The following is a 19,188-nucleotide window of genomic DNA, read 5'->3' as shown; positions in this document are numbered from 1 at the left end:
AATATATATTTTTAATATCATACACAAAAAGATTTCCAAAAAATCAGTAATGTGTGTTCCTTACATCATGATACTTCTTCCTTATCTGCCATTCCTGGTTTAGAGTGTTAAAACCCAGACGCCCCAGGTTCATCTTCCTCAACCTTGTCATCAGACATTATAACATAGCAAAAAGTGTCTGATGAGATAGGTTAAGGAAGACAGTTGATTCTTCAAACAACAACTTTATTATAAGATCTGCAAAAATTGGAGCGGTTAACAATCCACTCAACAGTGCAGAGTTATGAGCCCAACAAACAGAGTTGTCTCTCTGCTTTTATAGAAAGTACAACCTCCTTTAACTTCTCTGCGCTACGAATTCCGTTAGCGGGATCACTTTCCTAAACAACCGCTAGAATTGCAGGGCGCAAAATGCAAAAATATTACAAAAAATATTTAGAATCATGCAATCACAAGTGAAATATACCAAAACACAGCTTAGCTTGTTGTTAATCCACCTATCGTGTCAGATTTTGAAAATATACTTTACAGTGAAAGAAATCCAAGCTTTTGTGAGTGTAGCAATCAATGCTAGAACAGTTAGCCTTATATTAGCTTGGTTAGCTTGGTCACGAAAGTCAGAAAAGCAATAAAATTAATCGCTTACCTTAGATAATCTTCGGATGTCTGCACTCACGAGACTCCCAGTTACACAACAAATGTTATTTTTGTTCGATAAATATTACTTTTATAACAAACAAAAAAACGCCATTTGGGTTGCGCGTTATGTTGAGAAAACTACAGCCTCGTTCCGGTCCTGAAAGGAAGAAGAAAATTCCCAAACGTATCAGATTAAAAAATATTACAAAAAATATTTATAATCATGCAATCACAAGTGAAATATACCAAAACACAGTTTAGCTTGTTGTTAATCCACCTATTGTGTCAGATTTTGAAAATATACTTTACAGTGAAAGAAATCCAAGCTTTTGTGAGTGTAGCAATCAATGCTAGAACAGTTAGCCTTATATTAGCTTGGTTAGCTTGGTCACGAAAGTCAGAAAAGCAATAAAATTAATCGCTTACCTTAGATAATCTTCGGATGTCTGCACTCACGAGACTCCCAGTTACACAACAAATGTTATTTTTGTTAGATAAATATTATTTTTATCACAAAAAAACGCCATTTGGGTTGTGTTTGCCCCTGAAAAAGGGGAGACATGATCACGAGAGTGGTACGGTATTGTTTACTCATTGAAACTTTTAGTGCAATCATTTTACAAAAGTAACACATTTTACAGAAACAGATCTACAGGAAATAGATAGTTTTGTAGGGTACAAGGCTTATTCAAGTCACAACAGTATACACTGTAATTCACTGAAACAGATACTAATTTCAATATAACTGTCAAGCACAAAGCTTTAACTCAGTAAACCATAACTCAATTTATCAACAGGTAATAAAGTGTTTGAAAAACCATTATACAAATAACACTGCAAAATATCTTATTAACAACGCACATGTTTATTCACAATCGACATAAAATGGCAGCTACTCTCAGTATGAAGCTATTCTTCGCTGCAATCGAGCAGGGCTCATATTACTCTCTGCAAACTTAACTAACTTCCTCAATATGTTACTAAGACACACCTTAAACACTCTTGACATGTTAGCGAGTTATTACATTTAAATTACTCTTTTTTATCATCAATAACGTACCTGAAAAAGGGGAGAAATGATCACGAGAGTGGTACGGTATTGTTTACTCATTGAAACTTTTAGTGCAATGAGAAAAGACCGCAATTTCTCCGGGAACTTGAGTGGAGACCAGAGCAATCGATCTCAGGCTCATAGATTAATTTATGACAGTTTAGTAGATGTGTGGAAAAAGGTGCAGAACAGATTATGAAAAGGCGTTTGGTTTGTCTGTGCAGATTCAGATAGCCCGAGGTTGATAGCACGAGGGCTCAACCGTCTAACTCTGTCACAGTTCACACAAAAATGTGCTCCTGCCTGCAAGTTTCCAAACAGCTGACTTTCTGCAGATAGTAAAACCATGGGATGTCTCACATGCTGCGTGTGCACACAAATGGATCTTAGCTATATGCCCAGTCTTATGACTAAGTCACACAAAGACAAGTTTGTGTCAGGTTAGAAAAAAACACTAACATATAACAAGAGACAATTCTCTAAGTAGTAAACACAGGATTGCATGAATATTTTTTTTATTTTCCTCCTACAATCCACAAAGACCAGGAAACATCTTGTCCCTGTGTGTTCCTAGTTCCAAGGACTTTACAGTGCACTAACCAAAGCACGGCATTGAGTAAACTTTGAATAAGGCATGACATAAGTCTCTTTCTAACCTGCATTCAAACTATTAAGTTAGTGAAAGGCCTGCATTGTAACTACTTATGTAGTGAAAAGACCCGCATTCTAATACTAATGTAGTGATAACACCTGCATTGTAACTACTAATGTAGTGAAAAGACCTGCATTCTCTGTAAACTGGTCATCTCTGAACACCCGTCGCAAGATCCACTGGTTATGCTTATTTATAAAACCCTCTTAGGCCTCACTCCCCGGTATCTGAGATATCTACTGCAGCCCTCATCCTCCACATACAACACCCGTTGTGCCAGTCACATTCTGTTAAAGGTCCAGAAAGCACACACAACCCTGGGTCACTTATCATTTCAGTTCGCTGCAGCTAGCGACTGGAAAGAGCTGCAACAAACACTCAAACTGGACAATTTTATCTCAATCTCTTCATTCAAAGACTCAATCATGGACACTCTTACTGACACTTGTGACTCCTTCGTGTGATGAATTGTTGTCTCTACCTTCTTGCCCTTTGTGCTGTTGTCTGTGCCCAATAATGTTTGTACCATGTTTTGTGCTGCTACCATGCTGTGTTGCTACCATGTTGTTGTCATGTTGTGTTGCTGTCATGTTGTGTTGCTACCATGCTGTGTTGTCATATGTTGCTGCCTTGCTAATTTGTTTTCTTAGGTCTCTCTTTAGGTAGCGATGTGTTGTCTCTTGTCATGATGTGTGTTTTGTCCTATATTTATTTTTTATTTTTTTATCCCAGCCCCCATCCCCGCAGGAGGCGTTTTGCCATTTAGGAGGCCGTCATTGTAAATAAGAATTTGTTCTTAACTGACTTGCCTAGTTAAATAAAGATTAAATAAAATAAATACAATTCTAACTAATAATGTAGTGTAAAGACCTGCATTCTAACTACTCTAACTACTGTTGGACAAAAATGCCATGCTACACTAATGCTAGGCTAAAACAACACATAATACAGGGTTAATCCGGGATAGGATTAATGCAGCTGTTAGTGGAGGTTCTATTCCCAGTGGATCACTAGCCACACCCTTGGTTTCATGGCTCCTCTTATAACTGCTCTCTGTACCAACACTACATAAGGCTGCATAATATGAAGGAACACATTATGAGCAGCTACAAGTACCAGCATCAGTCAGGGTTTGGCTAGTCATTACTGACAAGATTCTCCATTTGACATGTTATTTAGATTATAACTGGCCTCCCTTTAGTTGGCTTGAACATGCACCATACATACAGGAGTAATGTTGCTCCCTCTGAAGTAACAAAGCCCCTCCACCACGGCAAGGCGGAGTCCAGGAGAGGTGATAAAAAACTGAAACAAGGGCCAGCACTGTGTAAAGCTGTGGTGGAGGAGTGGCCGAGCCAAGGTTTCTAATGTCACAGTGAATACTGCATAGGGTCTCTGTTCATTAGATGGTTAGAAAATCGGAGAATGTGCAGACTGGAATTCTTCCCACACCCAGTGCATGTCTGAGATTCTTCTGGCATCTGCTCTCAGCCTGTCCTGTGATTTCTTTAAAATAGTACAATAAATATGCCTCATGAATAGACAATAGCACAAACAATATATTTTTTAAATAATATTTCAAAATAAATAACAATAATGTGTGTTCCTTACATCACGTTACTTCTGCCTTCTCCGCCCTCCTGGTTTGGAGTGTCAGAACCCAGACGTCCCAGGTTCATCTTCCTCAACCTTGTCATCAGACATTATAACAGTATTATTACATAGCAGAAAGTGGCTGATGAGATAGGTTAATCACACAACAATGGACTTTAACATAGTCACATACCTGTGGTGGTGCCTGGAACTGGTGATTGGCCATGATTGAACTCCTGGCATATAGTCCCCCAAAAGATATTATATGAACTTGAGCCAAATCAATATATGATCATCTAATGCCAATAAAAATGTTTTAAATGCAAAATTCTGTTCATAATATTACAGTAGTTGATATTACCAAGGAAACTGTCCGTATTTGCACAGGTACCATAAAAGTGCAGCCCCAGCAACAATCAAGCATAGAACGACAATGAGTAGAACCCAACAGGCAGCAGAGGTCTCTGTGAGGAGAGAGGGAATACAGTTACTATAAGTCTGCATTTACAATTACATATCATTTTGTTTTCCTAGCAGCTGCATTTATGTGTAATTTTGTTGCCCTAGCAATCAGTATAGCTTTGTTGTAAACCCTTCCCTGCAGAAAGTTAAGAGATAATACTAGGTTATAAGACATGTACATATGCAGTAAGAGATAAGTGTGTATCATGACCATCTTAGTAATGCTTATACAGTACCTTCCTGTAGAAAGGGGAATTAATTGAAACTAACACATGCAGTGAAAGATAAGTGAGCATCTTGCTCAGCCTTGTTATCCATGCTACATCACATTTCTCAACCTCATATATGTATTTTATGTGTATACCAGGAAAGCCTGTATCGTTGCCGGACAAATTTCCTTATGGAACAAGCAATCAAATCAACAAACCAATCAATCGATCGCATAACAATTATAAGCAACTTATAAAGCAGTATAAGAAACCAGTTAAGCAACCAGCAGTGGTGTAAACTACGTATGTAAAAATACTTTAAAGTACTACTTAAGTCGTTTTTGGGGGTATCTGTACTTTACTATCTATATTTTCGACAACTTTTACTTTTACTTCACTACATTCCTAAAGACAATAATGTACTTTTTCCTCCATATATTTTCCCTGACTCCCAAAAGTGCTTGTTACATTTTGAATGCTTAGCAGGACAGGAAAATGGTCCAATTCACACACTTATCAAGAGACCATCCCTGGTGGTCAATATATTGCCTCTGCCTCTGATCTGGCGGACTCACAAAACACAAATGTTTCGTTGGTAAATGATATCTGAGTGTTGGAGTGTGCCCCTGGCTATACGTTAAAAAAAAATAAACAAGACAATTGTGCCATCTGGTTTGCTTAATATATTGATACTTAAGTATTCTTTTGCTATTACATTTACTTTTGATACTTCAACCCAAATACTTAGACTTTTACTTATGTAGAAATTTGCTGGGTGAATTTCACTTTTATGTGAGTAATTTTTTATTAAGGCATGGTGTACTTTTTCCACCACTGTCAACCAGTATGAATAGTGTGTGTGTCTCAGGTGCTTCTCACCAGAGGATGTGTGTACATAGAGGGAGCCAGTTGCTTGTCCGTAGGGGTTGGAGGCCTCACAGACATAGAGACCATTCAGCTCAGAGCTGAGGAAGTGCAGTGTGTCTCCTTCCTCTGCTCTCACTGATGACCCAGGCCATGGCTGGCCCTCTCTGCGAGACAGAGAGACAGAGAGAGAGACAGAGAGAGAGACAGAGAGAGAGAGACAGAGACAGAGACAGAGACAGAGAGAGAGAGAGAGAGAGAGAGAGAGAGAGAGAGAGAGAGAGAGAGAGAGAGAGATATGATTTGACTGCCAGCACATTTCAACAACTGTCCTTTAGAAATGAACATACTGATGATTCAAGCTTACACTACCATTCTAACATTTGGGGTCACTTAGAAATGTCCTTGTTTATTAAAGAAAAGCAAATGTTCATATAAAAATAACATGAAATTCATCAGAAATACAGTGTAGATATTGTTAATGTTGTAAATGACTTTTGTAATGGAATATCTATATATGTAGGTGCAGAGTTGCAAAGAAAAAGCCATATCTCAGACTGGTCAATAAAACTAAAAGATTAAGATGGGCAAAAGAACACAGACACTGGACTGAGATATGGCTTTTTCTTTGCAACTCTGCCTAGAAGGCCAGCATCCCAGAGTCACCTCTTCACTGTTGACGTTGAGACTGGTGTTTTGCGTGTACAATTTAATGAAGCTGCCAGTTGAGGACTTGTGAGGCGTCTGTTTCTCAAACTAGACACTCTAATGTACTTGTCCTCTTGCTCAGTTGTGCACCGGGGCCTCCCACTCCTCTTTCTATTCTGATTAGAGACAGTTTGTGCTGTTCTGTGATCTTCCGTTTCTTGGCAATTTCTCACAGAGTAGCCTTCATTTCTCAGAACTAGAATAGACTGACAAGTTTCAGAAGAAAGGTCTTTGTTTCTGGCCATTTTGAGCCTGTAATCGAACCTACAAATGCTGATGCTCCAGATACTCAGCTAGTCTAAAGAAGGCCAGTTGTATTGCTTCTTTAATCAGAACAACAGTTTTCAGCTGTGCTAACATTATTGCAAAAGGGTTTTCTAATGACCAATTAGCCTTTTAAAATGATAAACTTGGATTAGCTAACACAACGCGCCGTTGGAACACAGGAGTGATGGTTGCTCATAATTGGCCACTGTAAGCCTATGTCGATATTCCATTAAAAATCTGCCGTTTCCAGCTACAATAGTCATTTACAACATTAACAATATCTACACTGTATTTCTGATACATTTCATGTTATTTTAAACAGACAAAAAATTTGCTTTTCTTTCAAAAACAAGGACATTTCTAAGTGACCCCACTCTTTTTAACGGAGTGTACATGTGCAGCTAATATTTACATTTACACTGGTTTGAACTAGTTTGCATAGGAGTGAGTACCTGCTCCAGGTGTAGTTGGGGTGTGGGTTGCCGTCTGCTACACAAAGGAAGACTGTGGTTTTAGAGGCCTCACTAAGGGTAATGTTCACTGTCTGAGGTGGATCTGAGAGAGAGAGAGAGAGAGAGAGAGAGAGAGAGACAGACAGAGAGAGAGAGAGAGAGAGTCAGGCTATAGGGATAAAGTCTGAGACATAGCAATGTGGTGCCAGGACAATCTCTCTCTCAATGTCAGTAAGACCAAGGAGTTGATCGTGGAGAGAAAGAAGGGAGATCACGCCCCCATCCACATCGACAGGGCTGTTGTGGAATGGGTCGCGAGCTTTAAGTTCCTTGACGTCCACATCAGTAATGACTTAACATGGTCGACACACACCCACACAGTCGTGAAGAGAATGGGTCCTCAGATCCTCAAAAAGTTCTACATCGAGAGCATCTTGACTGGCTGCATCACCTCTTGGTATGGCAATTGAACTGCCCTTGAACGTAAAGCGCTTAAAAAGGTGGTGCGGACTCTATATTAGGCGGTGTCAGAGGAAGCCCCGAAAAATTGCCAAAGAGTTCAGCCACCCAAGCCATAGACTGTTCACTCTGCTACTGTCCAGCAAACGGTACTGGAGCATCGGCTCTAGGACCAACAGGCTCAGAGACAGCTTCTACCCCAAGCAATAAGACTATTAAATAGCCAGACTGCTAAATAGTAAATTAATGGTACCCAAACTATCTGCACTGACTATCTTGATCTGACCCTACGCATACTCACTAGACTTTATATACAGTACACACCATCTACACACTCACTCACACACCCACACTACACTGTCCCTCACACATTCAAACACTACATATGCACACACACACACATAACAAATATGTATACCAACACAGAAACACACACACACTTCTACACATAATTTTCTGCAGCTACTCTGTTCCTTATTTTACTCTTATTATTATCTAGTCACTTTACCTTGCCTTGATGTACATATCTACATCAACTACCTGTACTTCTGCACATTGATCTGGTACTGGTACTCCCTGTAAATAGCCCCATTCTTGTGTATTTTTTTGTATTTCTTTTGTGTTAGTTACTATTTTATTTATTATAATGTTTTTTTTTAAACTCTGCATCGTTGGGAAAGGTTTGTAAGCAAGCATTTCACTTTAAAGTCTACACCAGTTGAGCTCAAATCAAATTTTATTGGTCACATACACATGTTTAGCAGATGTTATTGCGGGTGTAGCGAAATGCTTGTAAATTCGGCACATTTGATTTGATAGAGACATTGAGAGAGACAGCGAGTGAAAGAGAGACATCGAGGTGGTTACAGTTACTGCAGATATAGAATGTAAATAGAACTACACCCACACCAAGACAGATATATGACACCCATAACAATGACTCTACAGTCTCTGAGCAGTAGGTGGAACTTAAAACCTCTTAAGGATTAGCTCCTTTTTAAAATTTTCACCTAAAATGACATACCCAAATCTAACTGCCTATAGCTCAGGCCCTGAAGCAAGGATATGCATATTCTTGGTACCATTTGAAAGGAAAGACTTTCATGGAAATGTGAAAGGAATGTAGTAGAATATAACACAATAGATCTGGGAAAAAAATAATACAAAGAAAAAAATCACCCGTTCTTTTTTTTTGTACCATCATCTTTGAAATGCAAGATAAAGGCCATAATGTATTATTCCAGCCGAGGTGCAATTTAGATTTTGGTCACTAGATGGCAGGAGTGTCTTTGCAAAGTTTTAGACTGATCCAAAGAACCATTGCATTTCTGTTCAAAATGTTGTATCAGGACTGCCCAAATGTGCCTAATTTGTTTATTAATAACTTTTCATGTTAAAAATTGTGCACTCTTCTCAAACAATAGCATGGTATTCTTTCAGTGTCATAGCTACTGTAAATTGGACAGTGCAGTTAGATTAACAAGATTTTAAGCTTTCTGCCAATATCGAATATGTCTATGTCCTGGGAAATGTTCTTGTTACTTACAACCTCATGCTAATCGCATTAGCCTATGATAGCTCAACCGTCCGTGGAAGGGACACTGATCCCAAAAAAGTTGATATTCCACAGATGAGGCAACACTAAGAATTCAGTTGTTTGTGAACCTGGTCTTCCTTAATTTCAGTTTGATTACTTGCAGTAGAGGAGCAGTACAATGAAAGCCTTGTAAAGGTCCATACCTCTCTGTGCATCAGAACAATGTTTAAGATAAATAAAATAACATTTGATACAGGCTAGATCAAAGGCTTTGCTCTGTGGAAATGGTTTTACATGGAACCCAAAAGGGTTCTACCTGGATCTAATAGGGGTTATTCAAAGGGTTCTAATAAGGAGACAATCGAATAACCTTTTTTGGTTCTAGATAGCAGCTACAGTGAGTTTATACTTACAGTGGATGTTTATGCTGTAGTTGTAGGTCTTCTCTGTTACCAGGGCAGACTGGTTGATCACACACTGGACCTGCTGCTGATTTGCTGCTCTGGTTGGCACCCCGAGCAGGTGGCTGAGTACTGTGGTGGTTCCGTTGGTGTGCTGGGTGGAGTTAGTCACTGTCCTGAACAAACTGCCCAATGCACCTGTCTTCCATCTCACATCTGCCTGTGGCTTAGCACCAGCAGCCACACAGGTTGCCAAGATAACCTCATTCTCCCCAATGAGAGGAGGAACATCAACTGTCACATCCACTAGTGGAGGAACTATGACCAGAAAACAAACAATCAAACATACAGAAAGTAGACAGTCACCAATGATGAATGTGGAACTATACATGAAAGAACAACCCAAACACACACAGCCCGTCATGTGAAACTTATCCAAATGCTCATGTCACATGACCAACAAACTTTAAATAAACTCTATCATGTTCTCTATCTGGCCAATTGCAATATACACCATTAGTAGCTACACATTTACTGTATTAGAGGTATGGGCAATCAAGTTAACAGGTTTTAGCACACCCTGAAGAGAGGTACTTGCATCTCAGGTATTAAGTTTCACACACACATCCCAAAATCTGTTTTTCAGCTTCACCAGTTCCACTGAAAAGCATTCACAGCCCAGTGATTATGCCATTAAGGAATGCTGGATATAGTGGTCTATTCTGTATATTCCAGCATTTGTTCCACCATTAGGGAAACTATTGGTGCTTGTGCTCTCCTGGTTACAGATTGAGAAAGAGGATACACTCTTAGAAATAAAGATTCAAAGTACAAAGACATAGGGTTCTTGTCCCCACAGGGGAACCCTTTTTGGTGCTAGGTAAATCCCATTGTAAATGGTTCTGCCTAGAACCCTCTATAAATAATAATATATGTTTAAATGTTTTATTGTTACATACACCAGATACTTGCAGTGAAATGTGTTGTTTTACAGGGTCAGCCATAGTGGTACAGCACAGCTGGAGCAAATTAGGGTTAAAACTTCTTAGGGCTAGGGGGCCGTATTCGGAAGTTTGGATGACTGAGGTGTCCAAAGTAAACTGTCTGTTACTCAGGCACAGTAGCTAGGATATGCATATGCATGGTAGATTTGGATAGGAAACCCTCTAAAGTTTCTAAAACTGTTAACAGAATGTCTGTGAGTATAACAGAACTGATATGGCAGGCAAAAATCATAGGAGAATCCATTTTTTTTGGAGCTCACCACTGATTTAATGGTTGTCTGTAGGAATATAAAAGGAATACCTCTCAGATTGCAGTTCCTAGGGCTTCCACTAGATGTCAAAAGTATTTAGAAAGAGTTTCAGGCTTGTTTTTTGAAAAATGAGCTAGAATTTGTAGTTTTTCTAAGTGGCTCCCATTTTGGCTGTAGTGTTATGATGCGCTCCGGTGAGGGTGCGCACTTTGTTATTTATCTCCGGTAATGAACATACTATTTTCCGTCTTAAATTGTATTGTTTATTTACGTATTAGGGTACCTGAGGATTGATTAGAAACGTTGTTTGACTTGTTTGGACAAAGTTTATTGGTAACGTTTGGGATTAATTTTGTATGCATTTTCAACGAGGGGAAACCGGTGGATTGTTGAATGAAGCGCGCCAACTAAACTGACTTTTTGGGGAAATAAAGAAGGACTTTATCGAACAAAACGACAATTTGTGATATAGCTGGGACCCTTTGGATTGCAAACAGAGGAAGATCTTCAAAGGTAAGTGATTTATTTTATCCCTATTTCTGACTTTCGTGATGCCGCGGCTTGGTTGGAAAATGTTTTTAATGCTTTTGTACGCGGGGCGCTGTCCTCAGATAATCGCATGGTATGCTTTCGCCGTAAGCCTTTTTGAAATCTGACAAAGCGGTTGGATTAACAAGGAGTTAAGCTTTTAACCGATGTATAACACTTGTATTTTCATGAATGTTTAATATTACTAGTTTTGTTTTTGGAATTTCAGCCTCTGCAATTTCACCGGATGTTGTCGAGGCCGGGCACTAGCGGTACACCTTTCCCAAAGAGGTGTTAAGTGTCTTCCTCAGCCGGAATGAAGATATCCAACAATTGGAACGTTTAATCACCTTCAACATGTATTTTAGAAAGACTGCCAGGTTAGGAAAAATGTATAAATGATCTACCTAAACTGGAACAACTATCTCAGTAACGGGTGCAAGAAGTCCAACTAGTAACAGATTGGATTAGTTGAGAAATGTCTTATGTTATTTATATTTGTATAGAATAAAGTTAATCAAGTAATCATTGCACATACAAAAACACAGATATTGAAACAAACAAATCTACCTCCAATAGAGCATGCTTGGAAATATGATAATGATGCGCGTGGTTTTGAGTGTTTTACTGTACACCAGGGATGGGCAGCTAGTTATAAAAAAAATGCAAAATCTTGTCTATACTCTATGTCAAAATGTGTAGAATTGCAGCAAACTCTAAAACTGAAAACATTTCTCTCCACGAGCAACTGTGGCCCCTCACGATGAGTTCAGATTTTTGTGACCCCCATCAAAGTGCCCATCCCTGCTCCAAACAGAATAAATGCAACAATCACACTCAATTCTGGTTATTAACACCAACACTGATTTTCTTTTACACCACTGAGTGTTAACTTAATTTAACTCCTGAAACAACAATATAAATGTTACACTGGAAAATAAACATGAGTTAAAATTGTAAAATGTTCTGTGTACCATACAATTGGATCACTCATACTTCCTTCTATTCTCCCACTCTCTGCTCTATACAATTACAGAAAATACTCATTTAAAATACAGAACTCATTGCAAAAATATTGATTATGTCAGTATTGTATTTGTAAAATGATTAAGGGAATCATTGCACAAATCATATGCACAAATATTTAAAAATACTGTAGGTACAGTTTAAAACATTATCTTTAAAATGTATCAGATTACAGGAACTCCTGATGTTAAAAGGTTAAATTAGATTAACACTAATGCTCAGCAATATTTAAAAGAAAGAAAAACGTTATAATAAAACATTTATTCACATTTAGAAGGGTTTCTATGTGGAGCCCTTCTTGCCTTCCAAAGAATCACTGAAAAATGGTTCTTAGGATGAAAAAGGTTATACAGTGCCTTGCAAAAGTATTCACCCCCCTTGGCTTTTTTCCAATTATGTTGTGTTACAACCTGTAATTTAAATGGATTTTTATTTGGATTTCATGTAATGGACATACACAAAATAGTCCAAATTGGTGAAGTGAAATGAAAAAAAAAATTGTTTCAAAAAATGTAAAAGGAAAAGTGGTGCATTCATATGTATTCACCCCCTTTGCTATGAAGCCCCTAAATATGATCTGGTGCAACCAATTACCTTCAGAAGTCACATAATTAGATAACTAAAGTCCACATCTGTGTACAATCTAAGTGTCACATGATCTGTCACATGATCTCAGTATATATACACCTCTTCTGAAAGGTCCCAGAGTCTGCAACACCACTAAGCAAGGGGCACCACCAAGCAAGCAGCACCATGAAGACCAAAGAGCTTTTCAAACAGGTCATGGACAAAGTTGTGGAGAAGTACAGATCAGGGTTGGGTTATAAAAAAATATCAGAAACGTTGAACATCCCACGTAGCACCATTAAATACATTATTAAAAAATGGAAAGAATATGGTACCACAACAAACCTGCCAAGAGAGGGCCGCCCACCAAAATCCACAGACCAGGCAAGGACGGCATTAATCAGAGAGGCAACAAAGAGACCAAAGATAACCCTGAAGGAGCTATGGAGCTGCAAAGCCACACAGCGGAGAATGGAGTATCTGTCCATAGGACCACTTTAAGCAGTACACTCCGCAGAGCTGGGATTTATGGAGGAGTGGCCAGAAAAAAATCTATTGCTTAACTAACGAGTCTCCCTCCCGGCTCCGGGATCCTCCTCATCAAAAAAGCTGACTAGCATAGCCTAGCCTAACGCGACAGGGATATCATATAATATAATTTCATGAAATCACAAGTCCAATACAGCAAATGAAAGATAAACATCTTGTGAATCCAGCCATCATTTCCGATTTTTAAAATGTTTTACAGCGAAAACACAATATATATTTATATTAGCTCACCACAATAGCCAAACACACAATGCCATGTTTTCACCATGTTTCCACCGCATAGGTAGCTTTCACAAAACCCACAAATAGAGATAAAATTAATCACTAACCTTGAACAACTTCATCAGATGACAGTCTTATAACATCATGTTATACAATACATTTATGTTTTGTTCGAAAATGTGCATATTTGAGGTATAAATCGTAGTTTTACATTGCAGCCACCATCACAAATAGCACCAAAACAGACAGAATAATTACAGAAAGCAACGTGAAATATATAAATACTCATCATAAAACATTTATGAAAAATACATGTTGTACAGCAAATGAAAGATAAACATCTTGTGAATCCAGCCAATATTTCCGATTTTTTAAGTGTTTTACAGCGAAAACACAATATATATTTATATTAGCTCACCACAATACCCAAACACACAACGCCATTTATTCACCGTAAAGATAGCTTTCACAAAACCCACAAATAGAGATAAAATGAATCACTAACCTTTGGACAACTTCATCAGATGACAGTCTTATAACATCATGTTATACAATACATTTATGTTTTGTTCGAAAATGTGCATATTTAGAGCTACAAATCCTGGTTTTACATTGTGAATACGTAGCCATAATGCACAAAATTGTCCGGAGATATTTTGGACAGTCACCTAATCTAACCAAAGAACTCATCATAAACTTTACTAAAAAATACATGTTGTACAGCAAATGAAAGATACACTGGTTCTTAATGCAACCGCTGTGTTAGATTTTTTTAAATAACTTTAGTACAACATACAGCATGCAATATTGTGAGACAGCACCCTACAATTCTCCGCCTTGTTGGAGCCATCATTAACCACAAAAATACGAAATAACATCATAAATATTCTCTTACCTTTGTTGATCTTCCATCAGAATGTTGTGCAAGGAGTCCTAGTTCCAGAATAAATTGTTGTTTTGTTTTAGAATGTCCATTTCTTCTGTCGAATTAGCAACTTTGGCTAGCCATGTGGAGGGCACATGTCCAAGAAATGTTTGCGCATGGAACGAAAAATTCCAAAGGTCCCAATAAACGTTGAATAAACTGGTCAAACTCGGTTGAAAAATCCTACTTTATGATGTTTTTCTCATATGTATCCAATAAAATCAGAGCCGGAGCATTTCGTCGTGTATACGTAACGCATTTCAGAAGACAATGTGGAGTTCCCCTGTGCGCAGTTGAAAACTGACAAAAGAGCGGACCTGTCACTCCAAAAGCTCTCATTCGGCCTCACATCAAGCTAGACACCCCATTCAACCTTCTACTGCCTGTTGACATCTAGTGGAAGGCGTATGAAGTGCATACAGATCCATAAATATAAGCCAGTTGAATAGGCAGGCCCTGACACAGAGCCTCATTTTCAGAATTTTCACTTCCTGCATGGAAGTTTGCTGCCAAAAGAGTTCTGTTTTACTCACAGATATAATTCAAACAGTTCTAGAAACTTCAGAGTGTTGTCTATCCAATAGTAATAATAATATGCATATTGTATGATCTAGAACAGAGTACGAGGCTGTTTAATTTGGGCACGATTCTTTCCCAAAGTGAAAACAGCGCCCCCTATTAAGAAGAAGTTAAAGAAAAAACACGTTTGGTGTTCACCAAAAGGCATGTGTGAGAATCCCCAAACATATGGAAGAAGGTACTCTGGTCAGATGAGACTAAAATGTAGCTTTTTGGCCATCAAGGAAAATGTCTGGCGCAAACCTAACACCTCTCATCACCCCGAGAACCCTATCCCCACAATGAAGCATGGTGATGGCAGCATCAGACTGTAGGGATGTTTTTCATTGGCAGGGACTGGGAAACTGGTCAGAATTGAAAGAATAATGGATGGCACTAAATGGATGGCACTAAATACAGGGAAATTCTTGAGGGAAACCTGTTTCAGTCTTCCAGAGATTTGAGACTGGGACAGAGGTTCATCTTCCAGCAGGACAATGACCCTAAGCATACTGCGAAAGCAACACTCGAGTGGTTTAAGGGGAAACATTTAAATGTCTTGGAATGGCCTAGTCAAAGCCCAGACCTCAATCCAATTTCAAATCTGTGGTATGACTTCAAGATTGCTGTACACTAGCGGAACCCATCCAACTGGAAGGAGCTGGAGCAGTTTTAACCTTGAAGATTGGGCAAAAATCCCAGTGGCTAGATGTGCCAAGCTTATAGAGACATACCCCAAGAGACGTGCAGTTGTAATTGCTGCAAAAGGTGGCTCCACAAAGTATTGACTTTGGGGGGGTGAATAGGTATGCAGCTCAAGTTTTCAGTTTTTTTGTCTTATTTCTTGTTTGTTTCACACACACATTTTTTTCGCATCTTCAAAGTGGTAGGCATGTTGTATAAATCAAAAGATATTTTAATTCCAGGTTGTAAGGCAGCAAAATAGGAAAAATGGCTCGGGGGTGAAAACTTGTGCAAGCCACTGTAGATCAATCATATCCCTCTGGAAACCCATTTTTCTAAGTGTAGAGAAGATGGACTTTCTGTGGTAAGGAAAAACCTATAGATGAGGTTTCTGGTTTTGCTTCACTTAACAACTTTTTAGCTTTCGAGTATTGATTATCATACACAGGCTTTCTACACTGTCAAAAGTAGAAAGAGTGATGCAAAGAGTGAAGGAAGAGTTCTTACCAAGCACAGTCAGAGGTATCTCTGTATTGTATGCTCCACTGGGGAAAACACTGAAGATACATGTGAAGGTGCCTTCATCCAACAGTCTGACAGCTGTTATTCGAATAGATCCAAGGTTTTCTGATGGGTTCCCAATAAACTGGACTCTACCACTCAATCCATTTGGTGCAATAAACTTAGTACCCCCATTGGGATAAATCAGCATAAAATTATGGTTCTGTGTTTCTTCCAAAGTACTTTTCTGCCATGTTATCTGTTCGAGATCCTCGGTCGTCTCTGTCAGTCTGCAGGATAAGTCCACATCCTCTCCCTGTACCACAGTCATGCGTCCTCCAATCACACGTGTACCTGAAGAGAAAACAAGCCAAAAATAAAGTCCAAAAGATACCTGTAGAATAGATGCTTATGAACTCTAATAAACAGAGATGTTACCTAAACACACAGACAAGACCATTATTAGTATTTAGCTGTGCTTATCAACTATGATATCCTATTGAAGCTGAAATGTGGCTATTGCAAAAACAAATGTGCCAATTGCTCAATCTTTGACCCCCTCCCCATTTAGGTAGCCATAGTCAGAGATGGCTAAAGCACATACTGATCTGGGTCCAGTCTAGGCTGAAACTACTTAGTGAATTTGTTATTAGAGTTCAGTGTGTCAAATCGGAGGGCCTGTTGTCCGTACCTCTGGCAGTCTCTATGGCGGTACCGCAGGGTTCAATTCTCGGACCGACTCTTTTCTCTGTATATATCAACGATGTTGCTCTTGCTGCGGGTGATTCCCTGATCCACCTCTACGCAGATGTCACCATTCTGTATACATCGGGCCCTTCTTTGGACACGGTGTTAAAACCTCCAAACGAGCTTCAGTTCCATACAACACTCCTTCCGTGGCCTCCAACTGCTCTTAAACGCTAGTAAAAACCAAATGCATGCTTTTCAACTGCTCTCTGCCCGCACCCGCCCGCCCGACTAGCATCACTACTCTGGACGGTTCTGACTTAGAATATGAGGACAACTACAAATAGCTAGGTGTCTGGCTAGACTGTAAACTCTCCTTCCAGACTCATATCAAACATCTCCAATCCAAAATCAAATCTAGAATCGGCTTTCTATTTCGCAACAAAGCCTCCACTCACGCCGCCAAACTGACTATCCTACCGATCCTCGACTTCGGCAATGTCATCTACAAAATAGCTTCCAATGCTCTACTCAGCAAACTGGATGCAGTCTATCACAGTGCCATCCATTTTGTTACCAAAGCCCCTTATACCACACACCACTTCGCTATGTTCTAGTTGGCTGGCCCTCACTACATATTTGTCGCCAGACCCACTGGCTCCAGGTCATCTATAAGTCTATGCTAGGTAAAGCTCCGGCTTATCTCAGCTCACTGGTCACGATAACAACTCCCCCCTGTAGCACGCGCTCCAGCAAGTATATCTCACTGGCCATCCCCAAAGCCAACACCTACTTTGGCCGCCTTTCCTTACAGAACTCTGCTGCCAGTGACTGGAACGAATTGCAAAAATCGCTGAAGCTCGAGACTTACATTTCCCTCACTAACTTTAAACATCAGCTATCTTAGCAGCTAACCGATAGCTGCAGCTGTACATAGTCCATTTGTAAATAGCCCACTCAATCTACCTACCTCATCCCCATATTGTTTTTATTTACTTTTCTGCTCTTTTGCACACCAGTTTTACTACTTGCACATCATCATCTGCTCATCTATCACTCCAGTGTTAATCTGCTAAATTGTAATTACTTTGCTACTATGGCCTATTTATTGCCTTACCTCCTCACTCCATTTGCACACACTGTGTATAGACTTTCTTTTTTTTCCTATTGTGTTATTGACTGTATGCTTGTTTATTCCATGTGTAACTATGTGCTGTTGTTTGTCTCGCACTGCTTTGCTTTATCTTGGCCAGGTCGCAGTTGTAAATGAGAACTTGTTCTCAACTAGCTTACCTGGTTAAATAAACGTGAAATAAATAAATAAATAAAAAATAAGCCTAATGCCCTCCCTCTATTCTTACACTTAATCAAGAGTAAGACATTCAATACATTCCTAGATACTTGTGCATGTTTAGCATGTCTCAAAACTACTGAGTTAAAAACATAGTAAACATACCGAGTTAAAAACATAGTCAACATACCGAGTTAAAAACATAGTCAACATACTGAGTTAAAAACATAGTAAACATACTGAGTTAAAAACATAGTAAATATACTGAGTTAAAAACATAGTAAACTTACTGAGTTAAAAACATGGTAACATACTGAGTTAAAAACATAGTAAACATACTGAGTTAAAAACATGGTAAACTTACTGAGTTAAAAACATAGTAAACATACTGAGTTAAAAACATGGTAACATACTGAGTTAAAAACATAGTAAACATACTGAGTTAAAAACATAGTAAACATACTGAGCTGATGTGTGTGTCTTATTGTACCCTAAAAGGACCAGAACTACAATTAAAAGGTGGGATTGTGTGTTTGGTGGATTTATATTGCTTGCCTAGTGTCAATAAGAAAAAAAGAGACAAAAACATAACATCAATTGGAAACCTACTTTCTGTATCCCTCTGGATGATGAGTAGAATCACACAGCACAGATTCCGTAACATGCTTTGCTCTTCTCATTGCTAGGGTCATAGGGGGAAATGTAATAATAGAATTATATTGCATTTTGAGATTGCCGTTTCGTAATGAGGACCTATTCATTGTTTATGTAAGACAGTTATATAGGCTAAGCTATATGTAAAATAATGTTGAATGAGATGTAATTTATTCAATCAATGGTCTGCAATCATAACTCTTTGTTGAAGACTATAAACATCTTGCAATGTAGCCCAAACCTTTTCACAAAAATAACAAACAGGCCTACATTGGTCAGTAATAATGGAAGAGAACTGAGGCATCTGTAAATGTAATAGGCCACTAACCTTTGATGATTGTAAGTTCCTCTGCTGAAGTAGCCGAGACATTTGTTTTTTGCCGTAATGCTGACATAAAAATGTCCTACTGTAGGAAAGCCAGCTATAGGAGCCATGGGGTAAATCAT

General features: G+C 38.8%; 1 protein-coding gene across 1 annotated transcript; it reads right to left on the bottom strand.

Moving 5' to 3' along the window:
- Positions 1 to 9,274: 9,274 nt before the first annotated feature.
- On the bottom strand, positions 9,275 to 18,751 carry LOC120058096 (nectin-1-like). Its single transcript, XM_039006571.1, has 3 exons — positions 18,697 to 18,751; positions 16,116 to 16,463; positions 9,275 to 9,612 (listed from the first exon to the last, which is right to left on the bottom strand). Exons 1-3 carry the CDS (start codon positions 18,749 to 18,751, stop codon positions 9,275 to 9,277), a joined length of 741 nt encoding a protein of 246 aa, XP_038862499.1.
- Positions 18,752 to 19,188: the final 437 nt, after the last annotated feature.

The sequence above is a fragment of the Salvelinus namaycush genome, chromosome 13 (genome assembly GCF_016432855.1).
Source record: "Salvelinus namaycush isolate Seneca chromosome 13, SaNama_1.0, whole genome shotgun sequence".
NCBI classification, from domain to species: domain Eukaryota; kingdom Metazoa; phylum Chordata; class Actinopteri; order Salmoniformes; family Salmonidae; genus Salvelinus; species Salvelinus namaycush.
The sequence above is the reverse complement of the archived record's forward strand: the minus strand, read 5'-3'. Positions and strand labels throughout refer to the sequence as shown.

Excerpts from the sequence above, each read along its gene's own strand:
- LOC120058096 (XM_039006571.1), bottom strand. The coding sequence starts at position 18,751 with ATGTTACGGAATCTGTGCTGTGTGATTCTACTCATCATCCAGAGGGAT. Across the intron at positions 16,464-18,696 it reads CATCCAGAGGGATACAGAAA|GTACACGTGTGATTGGAGGA; the intron begins GTAGGTTTCCAA and ends TTTTCTCTTCAG. Across the intron at positions 9,613-16,115 it reads GATACCTCTGACTGTGCTTG|TTCCTCCACTAGTGGATGTG; the intron begins GTAAGAACTCTT and ends TTCTGGTCATAG.